At 44.2% G+C, this 18154-nt stretch overlaps 2 protein-coding genes across 5 annotated transcripts in view; both read left to right on the top strand.

Moving 5' to 3' along the window:
- The window catches only part of LOC307138158 (1-phosphatidylinositol phosphodiesterase-like), a 32827-nt gene extending 27598 nt beyond the window's left edge, over positions 1-5229 (top strand). For both annotated transcript variants that reach the window (XM_079836323.1, XM_079836324.1), the window contains 2 exons: positions 4281-4400; positions 4509-5229. In XM_079836323.1, the coding sequence (XP_079692449.1) occupies positions 4281-4400; positions 4509-4565 (177 nt within the window). In that variant the 3' untranslated portion in view covers positions 4566-5229. The remainder of the gene's footprint in view (positions 1-4280; positions 4401-4508) is intronic.
- A 3374-nt stretch (positions 5230-8603) lies between these two features.
- On the top strand, positions 8604-13562 carry LOC307138156 (uncharacterized protein). Of its 3 annotated transcripts, none has more exons than XM_079836319.1 (8): positions 8607-8697; positions 8825-8902; positions 9102-9326; positions 9809-9922; positions 10027-10083; positions 10426-10656; positions 12678-12797; positions 12906-13551. In XM_079836319.1, the coding sequence occupies exons 3-8, from the start codon at positions 9153-9155 to the stop codon at positions 12960-12962; spliced, it is 753 nt and encodes a 250-aa protein (XP_079692445.1). In that variant the 5' UTR covers positions 8607-8697; positions 8825-8902; positions 9102-9152; the 3' UTR covers positions 12963-13551. The 3 variants fall into 3 exon arrangements, with proteins under 3 accessions (XP_079692444.1, XP_079692445.1, XP_079692446.1); XM_079836320.1 differs by having other exon boundaries at positions 8625-8697; positions 9109-9326; XM_079836318.1 differs by lacking the exon at positions 8825-8902 and having other exon boundaries at positions 8604-8697; positions 12906-13562.
- The last annotated feature ends 4592 nt before the right edge of the window (positions 13563-18154 follow it).

The following is an 18154-nucleotide window of genomic DNA, read 5'->3' as shown; positions in this document are numbered from 1 at the left end:
CGGGCGATGTCCAGGAGCCCTCGTGGTTGGCGGCCGAAGAGAAGCTCGAAGGGGGTGAAGCCAGTTGAGGCCTGGGGTACTTCGCGGATCCCGAAGAGCACATAAGGAATCATGAGGTCCCAATCCCGCTTATCCTCCGCCGCCACGCATCTCAGCATCTGCTTGAGGGTCTGGTTGAACCTTTCTACCAGCCCGTCCGTCTGTGGGTGGTAGACTGTGGTCCTCAACTGCTTCACCCGCAGCAGCCTGCAGAGATCCGCCATTAGCCGGGACATGAACGGGGTACCCTGGTCAGTCAGTATCTCCGCTGGTATGCCAACCCGGCTGGCCAGCAGGAACAACTCCTGGGCGATGTTCTTCGCGGTGGCCTTGCGGAGGGGAATCGCTTCGGGGTACCGGGTGGCATAGTCGACGATGACCAGGATGTGTTCGTGGCCACGGGCAGACTTCGGCAACGGCCCCACTATGTCCATCCCAATCCGTTCGAAGGGCACCTCGATGATAGGCAGCGGAATGAGTGGGCTGGGAGGAGGAGTCCTGGGCGACGTCACTTGGCAGGTCGGGCAGGCCTGGCAGAACCGCTTCACCTCGGCCTCCTGTCCCGGCCAGTGGAACCGGTCGCGGATACGCTGCGTGGTGTTAGCTGCCCCGAGGTGACCTGCCATCGGATGGGAGTGCGCCAACTCCAGGATGGTTTCGGTCTTGGTCCGAGGAACAACCAGTAATTTTTTCTCCTCCCCCCTTCGCTGTGCGACACAGTATAGCAGGCCCTTCTCAACTACAAAATGCGGGAGAGGATGGGGCCGTGGGAGGACGTCTTTCCCGTCGATGATCCGCACTTGGGACCAGCAGTGCTTCAGGCGATCGTCCTCCCGTTGTTCCTTGGCGAATGAGCCCCCTCCGGCAGCCTGCTGATACACATCAAAGAACGGATTAGTAGATTGGGAGGGGGACTCACCATCTCTCCCGCTGTCGGAGGCTAGTAGCGCTGGTCGGCGGCGGGGTCCTCGCGGCCGTCTCCGTCTTCGACGGTTCCCCTCCTGGCTGACAGGCTGAGTGGCGGCGGTGAGCAGGGCGTCGAAGCCCGGCCAGTCTCTTCCCAGCCGTACGGCCACCGGAAGGTCCTCTACCAGGCCGACTTCCACCGGCCAGGTCCCTTGGGGCGAAGAGATGGTGACTCGACGGGCTGGCACTTGGCGAGTGTCTCCATGCACACACGTAATGGGGAGGAAGCTCTTCTCGCCTCTTCGAGGCCCACACACTCTTGACTGGAGGAGGGTGACCGTACTGCCAGAGTCCAGCAGGGCTCGGAAGTGTCTTCCCTCGATCACCACGTCTGCTTCCGGGGCTCCCGATGGCATCCGCTGGTGGACGATGCAGCCTGCCAGCCACGCACGCGGAGGCGGTATGGGTTCGGCGCTGGGCATGGGCTCGTCTCGCGGCGGGGGAACCGTCGGCCTGCTTACTGGTCGCGAGGTGCCCTCGAACGGCCGTCGCTCCTGGAGCACCCTCCGGGGAAACGGCAACGCTTGCTCCCCTGCCTCACGGTGGTGGATGGCATCCGCCAGCTCGATCGCCTCCACGAGGTCCGTGGTGGTGGCCGGGTTTTTCATTCCGACCGCCTGCCGGATGGAACGGGGAAGAGCACGGAGGAGGCGATCGACCACCACCCGTTCCGCTACCTGAGCTGCCGTAGGACTTCCTTTCATCAGCCAGTGATGCGCGATGCGTTTCAGGTCGGCTGCTTGGGCACGGGCTGGCACACGAGGCTTGAATTCCCATTCATGAAACTGTTGGGCGGCACAGATAGATGAGAGCCCCAACCTCGCCAGGATTTCCCGCTTGACTTCGTCATAATCCTCAGCGATCGCACGGGGAAGTGAGAAATAAGCCCGCTGGGCTTCTCCAGTCAGCAAAGGTGCCAGCGCGCGTGCCCAATCGCCCTCTGGCCACTCTTCGCTCCGGGCAGTGGTCTCGAAGACCTGCAGAAAAGCCTCCACGTCATCATCCGCCGTCATCTTCGGCAGTAGGCGGGTGGCTTGGGCACGCGGATCAGGTAGCGGAACGCGCTGGGCAGCGGCAAGACGGATGGCGGTCAGTTCATCTTCCGTCCTGCCCTGGCGGGTGGCGAGGTGTTCCGCGATTTGTTGCTGGCGGATGCTCACCTCCGTGAGGCGCTGCAACACTTCCTCCATCTTCGGGGAGCGAGCGCGCTACTTCCGGGTCCTGGCGTGCAGAAAAAAAAAAACAAACAGAGAAGATTAGGATTTGGGTGCGGTGAACTTGTCGGTGATTCCTCACGCTTCTGCCCGCATTCTCCACCACTGTCACGGGGTGAGGAATCACACGACAAGGCAGGTGGAGTGAAAAGGCCCCGGAGGGTGGGTTTTATTTACAGTGCTCGTGATAAACGTGAAAACAGTTCGTGAGCCGGTGTGTGATGGCTGGTGAATCCTCGTCCCGTGTGGTGCTCGATCCTGGTGAAAGTGGGTGTCCCAAACGTGCTCCAGTGAAGTGGGCTGTCGGTCACTCGCTGCTTTCTAGGAGAACAAAGAGAGAGGTTAGTCCAGCAGTACATTCAGCTCGAGACCAGAGTCTGTCTGTATGCTCAGCCGTAGCTGCTTTTGTGTCTCCGAGCTGATGCGGTGCAGCTGTGACCGATCAGCCCATGGTGATGACGTGCAGGTGTGTTGTTGCCAGGGCGACGCTGATTCCTCTGGGTGGACACGTCACAAAACATAATGTTGATTTATATAAATAAAAACAATATATTTTAAGTTTATTTGCAAAATATGCTATATTTACACAAATATTTACAAGACCGATTAAGTGAAGCTGCTTGTTTCGACTCTCTGATTGGTGGAATTTTTCAGTTCTCATCTTTCTGCATACCCCCTCTCTTCCCTCAGTCACACCTTTTTCATTAAGGAACACTATTTCCCCCCTTAAATAGATTTTTTCAGTGCATTTAAAAATGTCCAATAGAGAAATATGCAATGATGGTAAAAACTAAGTGATACTCTTAAATATTAAATGAACCGCCAGTAGGTGGCGGCAAGTCACTTGCCTCATGTCATTTATGAGTGAGTCATCATCATCGAATCATTCATTCATTCAGTAGTGAAGCAAGTGGCTGTATTTAGGAATGGGTCATTTAATCATTGTTTCTCTCAATTTGTTCAAAGTCGCAGATTCGTTCTGTTTCTATAATTGTTCTTCATTCTAGTAAGTGTTAAATCCCCACTTTTACAAAGTAATGTAGCGCGATTTGCCAAGGCATCATAATGTGCACGCAACCTATTGGTTTTGATCACCAAAGATGAGGTAATTTGATTGGATGTCATGTATTTATGGCCTATTATCTGCTAGAAAACATGCTCCGTTTTAATGTTATTTTAAGGTGGGGTAGAATTAAATGAACAGCGAAACTCAGCATTTTGTTTGCGTACCCCGTCACCTCACGTATACCCCAAGGGTACGTTCCCCAATTTGAGAGCCACTGCTGTACAGCATTATGGGTAATGTAGTTTTTCACCACTAATTCATCTGTTAAACACGATTACTTTAAAAATAAGTTGAAATAATGCAGTGTAATGTCTTCAACAGACGCAAATACCACCGATTGACAACCTTGTAGCTCACATTAGGTCTGTCTTTCAAGGTTTATAAGTTATTGTTAAAAATCTTGATTGCCCTATGGAGAAAATGAATGGAGTTTTTACTTCCGGAACCCGATGGTTGCACTCTATTTGGGGAATCTAAGACCAAGTCGTATCTACTTGAATAGGGGAATCTGACATGAACTGTCCCATAAATGTTGTTTCTTGTGCTCAAATAGTGTTTAAAAAATTGGTTGTTTCTGGCTAGACCAGCCAATGTGCACATGCAGTCCTAAGCACGCGTCTCAGAAGCTTGACTAGATGTGTCCTAATTTGCATACTTATGCACTATTATATGCGATTCTGTAATATAAATATTGCGAGTAGTGTGCTGAAAATTCCCAAAAGAAAAAGTGCACTTTAACTTTAAGTTAACTGAAAAACGAAGTGTGGACTGTTGCTTTAATTATGTAGCAGAGGGGGAGGGGCTATCAGATTCCAATGCTGGATGAAAAAATAACCTTATAAAATTCATACACTACAAGGCTGAGTACATAGTGCATATATGCATAGTGTATAGTGCGTCATTGGGACAATTGGCTCCATGTTGCACTTTATTCATAAATAATATGAGTGCACTGTCTTTGTTTATCTAAAATCATTGTATTTACCCACCTCTAGATGGCCTTCAAAGGACTAGATGTCATGATGATAGTGTTGTCGGTCCTTCAGCTCTGTGTGACGATCAGTTTCTGTGTTTTGACCGGGAAAGCTTTGTGTAAGAAGGCTGAGGATGAAAAGGTACTGTATCATCACCACAGTCGCATCAATCAATCAGTCAAATCCACTGTGATCATGACAGATTCTGAGAGCTGCTCTGTGTGTTCATGTTTGTTTGTGGTTTTGCAGGATCCAGAACTTCACAAGCCACTCATGGAGGACGCCATTGTCGCTCCTGAATGTTAGAGAGACAAGATTAACACACACAAAAAAACAGTTCTTCTTTTTTTTGTAATGGAATGGCATTTCATGTCTCAATATTGTAATGAAATGACTTAAAGCAGATGCCCTCCATCTGCAACACTGTACTCATTAAATTACATGCTTAATTACACTTATTTTTTGTTCCCTTTAAAAAAGTTGATCTTTCTCTCTCTATATATAGAATAATGGGTCTTACCTTGTATTGCCCTTTTCAATTTTGTTGTGATCTTTGGGGCTGTTTTTATTTGTTATTTTTTTAAATAAATGACTAGAACACTTTGGCATCAATCCTTTTTGTGTATTTATTTCAACTTAAAAAAACAAACAAAAAAACAACTCCCAGACAAACATACATGTATTAATTTAGCAGATACATGTCATCTAAAGCAGTGGTGCACAAACTTGTCAGGCCAAGTACAAACTTAAAGGGATAGATCACCCAAAAATTAAAAGCCCTTAATTATTAACTAATTTAATTCCAAATTCAGCACAACACCTCTTCTGGTACCACCTTCAATCAAATCATGGCAACCAAGTAAAACCTTTGAGTGTAAACTTAAAAGGATAGTTCACCCAAAAATGAAAAGTCTGTCATGTCACCCTCATGTCGCTCAAAACTTGTGTGAATTTCTTTCAACTGGAATTCAAAAGAAGATATAAAAATAAAAAAGTATTAGTGGGTTTTTTTGTTTGTTTTTCCCATACAATGAAAGTCAACCCTATAGAGAATGTTGTTTTGGACTCCACTAACATTGTATGGATAAAAACATTCTTATAAATATATTATCTTTCCAAACATGAACCAGATTTTCAAAGCCACAGAGCATAGACAACAGCGCCATCTGCTGGATCTTAAAGAAGGTGAAAATCAAGTTTTTCAATGTTGTTTGTCTATGTCTATGTGGTGTTTTAATACGCGACAAAGAGAAACCATGTGCAAATTCATCAGTCAACACCGTTGCTGTTTAAAAAGAATGTTCAGACTGTTTAAACCTTAATATTTCAACTTGGTGGACAGCTGCTGTGCCAGTATGCCAGAACGGTCAGATGAAAGCAAAGAGGAAATTATTTTATCGTAAGTTGTTGAAATGCCGCGCTTTTCAGTTTATTCTTCATTCTAACTACTTTTGCCTCACGTAACTAATGATAAAAATAAGTTCCCATTAAAGACGTTACTTGAATAACATAAATGATTTTATATATAAATAACATTCAGAAAATGTAGGCTATTTGAAAAACGAGGTAACCACACTGGATGGGACTAGCTATAATGGCTGGAGGATGGGTTCAGGGATGGAAGATTCAGGATCAGGTGTGTGAAGACGAGAGAGCGTGTCAGCTTTACAGTTCTTGTGTCCTGGACGGTATGTGACTAGGGATTTAAACTGGGTGAAGAATAATGCCCATTTTGCTTGACCTGGGTTGAGTTGCTTGGCCTCGCGTAAGTATTGAAGACTTCAAACTGGTGATTTCAGTTTAGGTCCAGGGTCATCCACTCTTCAAGAGCTAGTTTGATGGCTAGGATCTCATAATTTTGCTACGCCAGGGACCGCTTCTTGGAGAAGAAGGCACATGGATGGAGTCGTGGAGGATCACCCTGCCATTGGGAGAGCACCATTCCGACCACCGTGGATGAGGCATCGACTTCTACGACGAAGGGCAGGTCAGGATTGGGATGATGAAGGACTAGGCGGAGACGAATGCAGCTTTGTGGCTTTGTGATGGTGTTGGTGACCACTGGTGTCCAGGACAGAGACTTGGGCCGGTTTTTCAAGAGAGAAGTGAGGGGTGCACTGAGGATACTGCAGTTCTTGATGAAGCGGCGGTAGAAATTGGCGAAGCTGAGAAATCTTTGGAGCTCTTTGATTGTGGATCACCTTCCTCTGGTCCATCTTCATGCCACTCTGGTCAATGATGTACCCCAGGAACTGGACGGAGGGGGTGTGGAACACTTTCTCAAGCTTTAGATAAAGCTGGTGCTGATGCAGACGGTGAAGAACTTGTTTAACTTGTTGATGGTGCTCGGCCAGCGTTCTGGAGTGGATGTCGTCAATATATACTATGACAAATTTCTGGAGGAAATCTCAGAAGACTTCATGTAGTTTTGGAAGATGGCTGGAGAGTTGGACAGGCCATAGGGCATTACCTGATATTCATAGTGCCCTGTGGGGGTCACAAAGGGGGTTTTCCACTCGTCACCTTTACGGAGTAATTTTAGGACGGAGTTGGATGGTCCTCACCGCTGGGCATGGAGGTCAAACTGGGCAGTTAGTGGACATCCATTCTTTATCCGTAGGGTTTAATATGGAGTTGGCACAACCTTTGCAGTTATAACTGCTTCAACTCTTCTAGGAAGGCTTTCCACAAGGTTTAGGGGTGTGTTTATGGGAATTTTTGACCATTTTCTATAAGTGCATTTGTGAGGTCAGGCACTGATGTTGTACGAGAAGGCCTGGCTCGCAGTCGCCGCTCTAATTCATCCCAAAGTAATTCTATCGGGTTGAGGTCACTACTCAGTCAAGTGACCAGGACAGTCAAGTTCCTCCACACCAAACTCGCTCATCCATGTCTTTATAGACCTTACTTTGTGCACTGGTGCGCAGTCATGTTGGAACAGGAAGGGGCCATCCCCAAACTTTTCCCACAAAGTTGGGAGCATGAAATTGTCCAAAATGTCTTGGTATGCTGAAGCATTAAGAGTTCCTTTCACTGGAACTACGAGGCCAAGCCCAACCTCTAAAATACAACCCCACACCTTAATCCACCCTCACACTAAACTTTACACTTGGCACAATGCAATCAGGCAAGTACCGTTTTCCTGGCAACCGCGAACCCAGACTCATCCATCAGATTGCCAGACAGAGAAGTGTGATTGGTCACTTCAGAGAACACGTCTCCACTGCTCTAGAGTCCAGTAGCGGCGTGCTTTACACCACTGCATCCAATGCTTTGCATTGCACTTAGTGATGTAAGGATTGGATGCAGCTGCTCAGCCATGGAAACCCATTTCATGAAGCTCTCTACACACTGTTCTTGAGCTAATCTGAAGGCCACACAAAGTTTGGATGCTGTAGCCATTGACTCTGCAGAAATTTGGCAACTTCTGCGTACTGTGCACCTCAGCATGCGCTGACCCCGCTCTATGATTTTACGTGGCCTACCACTTTGTGGCGGAGTTGCTGTTGTTCCCAATTGCTTCCACTATGTTATAATACTAACAGTTGACCGTGGAATATTTAGTGGTGAGGAAATTACACAAATGGACAGGTGGCAACCTACACGGTACCACACCTGAATTCACTGAGCTCCTGAGAGCGAGCGACCCATTCTTTCACAAATGTTTGTAGAAGCGTCTGCATCCCTGGGTGCTTTATTCTATATTCGGCCATCTTTGAAATGCCACGCAGGCATGCAAGTGAAGCTCCTCTCTCTTTGAATGAAGAAAACATCAAATTCTCCAAAACTTTTCACCAAGCTTACGATTAAATTTCATATTTAAAAGTCACCAATGAAATCTGACAACAACTGTCTCATAAATGTTGTTTCTAAATGCTTGAATCGTGACAAAAAAAAAAACATTTTTCAGTCTGGACAAAGCTAATGCGCAATCCTAAACAAGATAGAACAGAGGAATACATGTGACTATTAATCAATAAACAACTAATAAAACTATTAATAAAACAAACTGAATGTCCATGAAAACTAAAACAATCTGAATATAACTGTGACACTTAACATGTTCATAGATAATCTGAAATGTAGTAGTAATTTGTAAATTTAAGCTATTTTGACCACTTGGAAACATTACACGTGAATCCCCAGTCTCACTCTACTACCGTAGCAATAAACAGCAGATATATATAAAATCAATTATTTTATATCAGTGCATTTCAAATTCACCCTAAATCCATTAAATCTTTCTCTTATATGATTCAACATTGTGGAGTGAGAATAACATGTATCACGTGACACGTCATCATGAACAAATTCCTGTTATACCTGTTTGAACTTGAGGAAGTTACTGACAGGAAAAACAACTGCCTTCGAAAAAACCCTGCAGAGAGTTGTGCCATCTTTATTCTGGACTAAGAATCACATAGACGTGCCATACAAGGTGAGTTTGAGACTTTGAGTTAACACTGTGTTTCTTAAGATAATTAACAATAATATAATGAACATAAAAAACAACAAATGAAAAGACAATTTTAATATTAATGAACAAACTGTGTATGGTTAAACAGCCTGCAGTACCACAACTTCCTTATTGGAAACATAAGCAGTTGGATTTTTGCAGTTTCCTCCTCCTAACGTTGATTCAGGTCTAAATTTGTTTCGATAATTAAACATATTCATCATCTGTTGTATTTACATACTATCATTATAATTTAAAATATTTAGTGAGTCTATTTAAAGTGATAAATGTCAATGCTTTGTATCCTCCAAACCTGATATAATGAATTTATTTACATTCAAAAATGATGAGTTGTAATCTTTTGTTGTCCTTATTGTTTAATGCAGTAAACAGGAGGATCAGCCATTGTTAGCTGTGGGAAGACTTCCATCTCCAGCATGCCTCTGACAGTGTCTCAGGGTGAGGGTTTGACGGTCATCACCGTCACCTCAAACCCAAAGAGCAAATGGCCCGTACTGTGTCAGATTCTGGGTTTTCTGTGCCACAGTCCAGTGTGTTCAATATCTCAGGCTATGAAAGGAAAGCTGACAAACATCCACACAGCTCTTGGGGTGAGTCAGAAACTTACTTTAATTGCAAAAAACCTTTTTGATTTTCAGGCCTTGTCATTTTAGACTACTTTGGATAGATTTAATTTAAACAGGGATTAGGGCATTTAAGTAGCATTTTAAATGTGCATAAAAAAACATCACTTGTTTGCACCTTGGAACAAAATGGCACCAATATATTTTAAGATTTGTCGACTCAAGTTGTTTTCAGTTAAGACAACGCAAACAGGCATTTTAGTCTGGGACTAGGTTTAAGATTTCAGATGCTTACATTTTTTTTTTTACAATATTTCACAGTTTGGTTGCAGTTGGTTTTGTCAGTACAATGTCTTTTTAAACATTTTAAAAACACCTAAAGTCTGTCCACACTGAAAGCCAAAATTTTATTGGTTTGCTTACAATGTCATAGTGCCAGCTAGGCATATTCTTATTTTAAGATTCTTGATAGCTGGTGGCATAAAAAATATTGTTCTCTTGTTCCGTAGATTGTGCAGATGATAGTTGGTGTCCTCAATATTGTGGTGGGGATCATGTTTCTATGCCTTGGGTCATGGAACATATATATGATGGCCATGGGACCCTTTTGGCTCGGTAGTATGGTAAAACTTGGATCTCATTCTGTATCATTCGTTTGATTCTTCAAATCTAAAGCAAAAATTTGAAAGAAAAAAAATGCACAGATATTTTTTCTTTTGTCTTTTAGTTCCTTGTAACTGGAATTGTGTGTATTCTTGGAGCTAAGTTTCCCACCTCTTGTCTGGTAAGTTTCTATCAAAGGCATCTGTGTTTTTGTCAGTTCCAGTTTTGCAAGTTTACATACATATATATATATATATATATATATATATATATATATATATATATATATATATATATATATATATATATATATATATATATATATATATATATATATATATATATATATATATATATATATATATATATTATATTATATTTTATTATATTATATTATATTATATTATATTATATTATATTATATTATAATATAATATAATATAATATAATATAATATATATATATATATATATATATATATATATATATATATATCTGTATAAATATTGTTTGTGTTTTACAGCTGGCCATCGGAATGATTCTGCATGTAGTCTGTGCAGCACTGGCTATCACGGGTGTTGTGCTGTATTCATTGGACTTTGCAAGTTATTATATTGGACGCTACTACAATCCTTGTCCCGGAAGCAGCAATTATTATTATTCAGGCTATGATAGTTATGATCGTTACAGAACGCCTTCCCCTGAAGAGAGAAGGGCAACGGAGACCTGTCTGTACTACAAGAATCTCACTGAGGTAATGATTCTTTGGATGGTGGTAAGACAAGCTACTGTTTATCAAACTTTTTTCCAAACATATTCAGTTTAAGGATTAGTTCCCTTTTGAAAGGGAATTCGCTGAATTCCGTTATATGTAATACCGTTCCACTGAGCTCCAGGTGGATGATGTTCTCAAGCGCGGGCCTGTGGTAAGGCGACGTTGGTAATTTCCCTGGGGTGAGTGAGCTGGTCTCCTCCCGCTTAGAGAGTTGTTATGCTGAGACCGCCGCTTCACAGAACTCCAGGTGGACAGTTCCCCTGAAGTGAGTGAGTCGGCCTCTTGCTTAGAGAGTCATTAGGCTGAAACCACCGCTCCACTGAGCTCCAGGAAGGTCATAAATGCGTGTGTGCCCAGCCCTCCATTTTTGGGCCGCCCCGATATCAGGCCTCTTTTTAGAGATGTAGGTACTCCCTCGTTTGAGAGGATCGTCCTATAGAGAACCTTGATCCCCGAGTTTGGTCTGAAAGGTCGAGAGATTCTTGTGAACCCCCTTCGTAGATCAGCTCCTGATAGAGCTGGTGCTCCATAGTGCTTTGAAAAAGAAGCGCTCTGTAGGTCCAGGGCCGAGCAGAGTAACTCCCCTTGTTTGTAAGTGTTTGGAAAGCACTATGCTGAGTCCTGCTCCCCAGGGTGCCACACTGCGTCTCCATGCCATACCTCTGGGCTGCCTCCTGAACAGTCCTTTCAGATGGTGAAGTGGATGACATGTTCTCTAAGCGCCCCTTATATACTAACTGTGTCACGAGACGAGAGAAAGGATCCAAAGGCGAAGGCAAGTTAACAGTCTTTTAATAGTAAATAAGCAAGTCGGCCGCTGAGCCGTCAAACATAAAGTCTTTCTCAAACAAATCCAAAACAGGTGGTTGACGGCCGTAGATAGTGATGCCCACTGAGAGTCCTGGTCACAGCATTCAACGGCAGGCGAGCTGGGTAGAGCATAGACTTAACGTAAGCACCAGTAGTTGGTTAGATCGGTTCGATATCAGCGTGTGCCAGACAGGACAAGACAGAGTACGAGAGGAAGATAGCGAGGCGACACATCTGCAAACAGAATTAATAATCTGGCAGAGAACAAAAGATAGACAAGAACTAGAAATAGAGACGCTAATCAGAGGGGAAAGGAGGGACAGGTGTGGAATGAATGAGCCTGTGAATGAATGAATGAATGCAAGTACCCGGAGGGAAGCGTGAGTGTGAAAATGACCAGCAGGGGGGGAAAGAGAGGGAGAGACAGGATCATGACAAACTGGTCGTGCTAGTAGTGACGTCATAGGCTGTCGCCGATTGCCATGATTTTACAGTTGCTTCAGATACCAGTCATGCTGAGGCGTTCCCAAGTGTCTCAGGGAACCAGGGTTACAGTTGTGACCCGAGACATTTTTTTTCCAAAAAGGCAAAAAGGAATTTCTTTGTCGATTATCAAAAGAATTGTTAGTTGCAGCCCTTCAAATCCGCAACTAAATCTGACACAAACTGTCATTTAGATGTGGTTTCTCTTGCTCAAATAGTGTTAAAAATGCTTCTTTTTCAGGCTAGACCAGCCAATGCGCACATGCACGCGTCTCAAGCTTGACTAGATGCGTCCCAATTTGCATACTTATGCACTCTATGCCATTTTGTAGTATAAATAGTACAAATAATGTGTTCACTGAAAATTCCAAAATGAAAAAGTGCACTTTAAATACCCAGTTGATGCATGTAGTTAACTGAAAAACGAAGTGTGGACTGTTGGCTTTAATTATGTAGCAGAGGGGGAGGGGCTATCAGACTCCAATGCTGGATGAAAAATTACCTTATAAAATTCATACACTACATGATTGAGTACATAGTGCATAAGTGCACAGTGTATAGTGCGTAATTTGGGAAACAACTACTGTTTCTAGTAACTGTAGCTTTTAGCTGCAGTAACACAATGACTTTACCAATTGGCAACTGGCTCCATATTGCATGTTGCACTCTTTGTATATCTAAAATAGTATGTATTTACCCACCTCTAGATGGCCTTCAAAGGACTAGATGTCATGTTGATAGTGTTGTCGGTCCTTCAGCTCTGTGTGACGATCAGTTTCTGTGTTTTGACCGGGAAAGCTTTGTGCAAGAAGGCTGAGGATGAAAAGGTACTGTATCATCACCACAATCACATCAATCAATCAGTCAAATCCACTGTGATCATGACAGATTCTGAGAGCTGCTCTGTGTGTTCATGTTTGTTTGTGGTTTTGCAGGATCCAGAACTTCACAAGCCACTCATGGAGGACGCCATTGTCGCTCCTGAATGTTAGAGAGACAAGATTAACACACACAAAAAAAACAGTTATTCTTTTTTTTGTAATGGAATGGCATTTCATGTCTCAATATTGTAATGAAATGACTTAAAGCAGATGCCCTCCATCTGCAACACTGTACTCATTAAATTACATGCTTAATTACACTTATTTTTTCCCGGTAACAATTACAATTTAACAATAGTTGATCTTTCTATATATAGATTAATGGGTGTTACTTTTTATTGCCTTTTTTCAATTTTGTTGTGATCTTTGGGGCTGTTTTTTTTCCAAATAAATGAGTGGAGCAGTTTGGCATCAACCCTTTACATATATTTTTTTACAACTTTGTAGAACAATTAAAATATATTTATTTATTTATCTAAAGCATTGGTTTGCAAACTTTTCAGGCCAAGTACCACCAAAGTCCCTTTCAAGGATATCTAAAGTCTAGTACCTCAATTCAATTCAATTTCAATTCTCTTTTATTTTCACATATCATATACACAAGTGTACTGGCAGTGAAATGCTCTTACAAATGTCTCTCTTACATGGCAGTATGATCAATTAACAATATAAATAACAATAAAAACATTTAATAAAGTGCAGTGAGAGGGTAAGTGAAGTGTTCTACGATGTATTGCTATAGTTCAGCAGTCTAATGGCCTGTGCGAAAAAACTGTATCGAAGTCTACTGGTACGGCCCCTAATGCTGAGATACCATCTGATAGACGGCAGCAGTAAAAGCAGATCATGGCTCGGATGGCTGGAGTCTCGATTGATCTTTTGTGCTTTCCTCACACATCGCTGGGTGTAAATATCCTGGAGGGAGGGAAGCTCACCTCCAACAATGTGCTGAGCCGTCCAAACCACTCTCTGCAGGGCTTTTCGGTTGAGAGCAGTGCAATTCCCATACCAGGAGATGATACAACCAGTAAGGATGCTCTCATACCAAATTTCTTCAATCACCTGAGGAAGAAAAGACGCTGATGGGCTTTCCTCACGACTGATTCCGTATGAACCGACCAGGTGATGTCCTTGTTGATATGAACACTACCTGCTGCACTGACGTCCCGTCAATGATGATGGAGGGGTGAACACTCTTCTGTTTCCTGAAGTCCATCACCAGCTCCTTGGTCTTACTAATGTTCAGAGAGAGGTTGTTATCATGGCAAGAGTATGTCAAAGTGTGCACCTCTTCTCTGTAGGCTGACTCGTTGTTGTCAGTGATCAGGCCTACCACCATTGTGTCATCTGCAAATTTAACAATGACATTGGAGACAATCCTGCGTGTACAGGGAGTTTAGGAGTGGACTGAGGACTCAGCCCTGTGGAGCTCCGATGTTAAGGGTCAGTGGGGAGGAGATGTTTCTACCGACTCTGATCACCTGCTGTCTTTCTGTCAAGAAATCCAGAATCCAGCTGCACAGGGAACTGTTCAGACCCAAAGTCCTAAGTTTTGATCAAATATATCCCTCCTTTGATCAAATCAAAGCAACCAGTATAGCATTGGCCTACCTCCTAGTCAAAATTATCAAGTCTCTGAGCACAAACTAATTCAAAGGGATGGATCACCCAAAAATTTAAAGTCTGTCATTATTTATTAATATGATTCCAAATCCAAATGTATGATTCCAAATGTTCCAAACCTTTATTCTGTTGAATAAGAAAAAGATATAGTTTCTGTCCATACAGAAAAAAGTCAACCTCAATTTTTATTTGAGGCTGAAATTCTCACCCAGACTATATCCTGCCCCCTCAGTCAAGATACATGTCAAAATAGATTTAAATGGTGAAACTGAATAGACTATTTAAATAAACACAATTGCCAAGTGGATAGGCTGTCTAACGTTAATATTAGGCCACTATAGGAAAAATATTGTTAAGGACAGTTTAACAAAGTCACATTTTGATTGGCACAATCAATTAAAACATTGGAGCTCAAAAGGGTGATTCATTATTTACATGTCATCATTTACCCACCCCCATATCATTCAAAACTTGTATGAATTTCTTTCATCTGGAAAGTCAACAATATATAATGTTGTTTTGGACTCTAACATTGTATGGATAAAAACATTCTTCTAAATATCTTGTCTTGACCTAAACATAAACCAGATTTGTATTAATAGTGACAGGATTACCTAAAAGTAACTGATTACCTTAATTGTAGTTTATTCTAGTAATAGTAGGATGTAACCATTTATTTGTAGCCTGGGCAAGACAAAACATTGAGTAGATGCACTTATTTTTTAATAAAAAAAACATGCGGGAGAAAAGGGTGGTTGTGTGGGTTTAAACCCTGTAATTAACTAAATAATTCCAGGACAGTGTGGGGAATAAAGCATCATGAATGCCTTGGAGCATCGACAACAGCGCCACCTCCTGGTTCATCAAATTTAAAACTGCCAGAAAGCCTGGAAATTCTAAATGTTTCTAAACAGAGGGACTGTTTCTAGCAGATGGGAGGAAATATGATATTTGAGGGCTTTCTTTCGCAAAACTTTTGTGTCCCCCCTGTCATGTATTTTGGAGTAGGCTATGGTTGTACTACTCTGTGTGACGTCATCGACGGTCGATGTCAGTAAAAACTTTGTGTTCGCTTGAAAAACTTTTGTGATGGAAATAATAAGAGATGGGAGGAAAAAACAATGCCTTTCTTTTGCTAGAGACAACGACAAAGTTTCGCAAAATTTTATTGAAATAGCCTATGCTTATCAGTTTTCCTCCCATCTCATATTTTCCCCATCATCATATCATAAGGGGCTCTGTACAATCCCAATAAACAGTCCAAACATTACCCAACAAGTAGGCTACATAAATTAAACAAAATTGCTTAGAAATCACCTATGGGAAGGGCATCCGTACCTGACCTCTGCAGAAGCATCCAAATGCACCAAGTCTGACAAGACAGGCAAGAGCGTGCAGCCAATGCCCGGCAAGGCCACACCCCTTACATATATAGCATATAGCATATAGGGCATATATAGCCTGCATGCGCTACTGTACATCAGTAAGTATATTCGCTTCTCGTATGGCAAGCAGAGCAAAGCTGGTGGATCTCTCCACTCGATTTTTCCGAGAACCGGGGTTACGACAGTAACCTATTGTTCTCTTTCATCATCTCGTGTTCGAAATCCACCTATGGGAGAGACACGGGACAACTCCCCGATTGCCCAATACACTCACAGTGAGGTCCTGCTAGCCAGAAAAAGACGGTCACCAGAAGGGGCGGTGCTTAACACGTCTCATAATCATGAACCCGCCACACCGACGTAGACACGTAACTGCGGTGTGAAAGCAGGACATGAAACGTGTGTGGCACACACAACAGAAGGCAGGGTTAGGAAGACCCCACCCCCAAAACCGAATGTGCTACTGAGATTCTGGTGACATACAACCTGTAGTAACGCACAAACGTATGGTGAGAAGCCCAACTGACAGCAGAGCAGATATCCTGCAGTGATACTCCCCTGAACAGAGCCCAAGAGGCGGCTAAGCCCCTCGTGGAATGAGCTCTAATGTCCCCTGAAGGTTGTACTCCTTTTGCAAGCCAAAAATGATAGCGTCCACAAGTCAATGTGAAAGGCTTTGCTTAGACAGTGGATCCCCTTTGTGGGGAGGAGCCCATGAAACAAAGAGTTGATCTCTCCACCTAGAGATAATTTAATGCACGAGGGGTGACCCGAGAGTGCATGTAACTCACTGACACGTTTGGCTGACGCCAAGGCCAAGTGCAAGGCTGTCTTGAAGGACAGCAACTTTAGGGAAATATTCCCCGGAGGCTCAAAAGGGAATTGAGACAGAGCTTCCAGCACCATGGAGAGGTCCCATTCAGGGATCGTTCTCCTAATGACTGGCAAAGAGTGACGGGCATTCCTTCAAAAATCTGTGGATTAGAGGATGCTGCCCAACCGTTGAGCCCTCAAAGTCCATATGATGGCCAGATAGACCTTAATAGTGGAAAAGGACCTGCCCTTATCCATAAGGTATTGGAAGAAACACAAAATATCAGAAACTGCGCACTGATATGAAGTGAGACCCCGCCCCTCACGCCACTCATCGAACACTTGCCACTTCCAGCTATATAAGGGCCGCGTAAAAACGGCCCTAGCAATCTGTATAGTAGACACCACGCGCGGGGGAAGCCCTAACGCGCTAGAGAGGTACCCTGTCCAGGTGTGGGTGACAAATCTCCCCGTTCGCTTGAGACAATAAGTCTGTGAGGAGGGGGAGGCGCCATGGCTGGGCATGTAACAGAGGGATTATCTCCACCAGCCATGGTGCTTTGGGCCACCTGGGCGCTATCAGAAAGAGAGACGTGTGGAGCGGTTGTGGTGACACTGCTTTTGCACTTTTCCTCACAACAGTCCCCCTGAACGGGGGGAAACACACATCGTCCACTAAACACATGGGCTGGGCTTGTTGCAGGGCCTTTCCTTGCTTTGATGAAAGTTCCCGGGGCCAGGGGATTAGGCAAACGCGCAGGGGGCGCCTGGCGTGGGGCTGCCTTCCTAGGAAGACACAACTTGAAGGCCACGTCCTCCTTCTTGTCGTCGCATCGTTGTTGCATCAGCGCGACGGTGGGGCCAAAGAGAGCCCGGCCGGGCTTTACCGGGGCGCCTGCGATACGTCTTTTCTCGCTATCCAGGAGGCCCGACAGATTGAGCCAGAGCGCGCACTTTCCTACCACGGAAAGCGCCATGGAGCGCCCGCAGGTTTAGACGGCCTGACGAGCGTTAAGGAGAACAAGGTCGTTAACTGTGATGATCTCCTTCCATAATGCAGGAGAGAGAGATCCCTTGTCCAGCTGTTGGCCCAGGTCATCCAGAATTTCCGCCTGGTAAGCGGAGAGGAGGGAGGAGACGTTAAGGGCCCTAACAGCCAAGGCCGAGGATTTATAAGCGGCCTGGTGCAGCGAGGCAGAAAAACGGTTCATCTTGTTAGGAAGGACCGGCTTAGGGGGGCGAGCAGCCCTCCCTGGACTTGGTTGAGGTGCCTGGCGATCAAGGGCTCAATAGCGGGCGGTTCACCCATGCCGTGAGCCACCATATCCTTAACCTCCAGACCCGCGAGACCATGTTTAAAGTCGAGCAGGTCGCTCCAGTAGAGCCTCATGTGCTTAGCGCACCCTGGAAAAACAGAAAAGAGTTGTTTCCTCGGGCCAGGGGGAGTTCCCAGCACTTTCGTAAATATCCCTCTCCTGGTCG

This window comes from Gobio gobio, assembly GCF_949357685.1.
Source record: "Gobio gobio genome assembly, chromosome: 15".
NCBI classification, from domain to species: Eukaryota; Metazoa; Chordata; class Actinopteri; order Cypriniformes; family Gobionidae; genus Gobio; species Gobio gobio.
The sequence above is the reverse complement of the archived record's forward strand: the minus strand, read 5'-3'. Positions and strand labels throughout refer to the sequence as shown.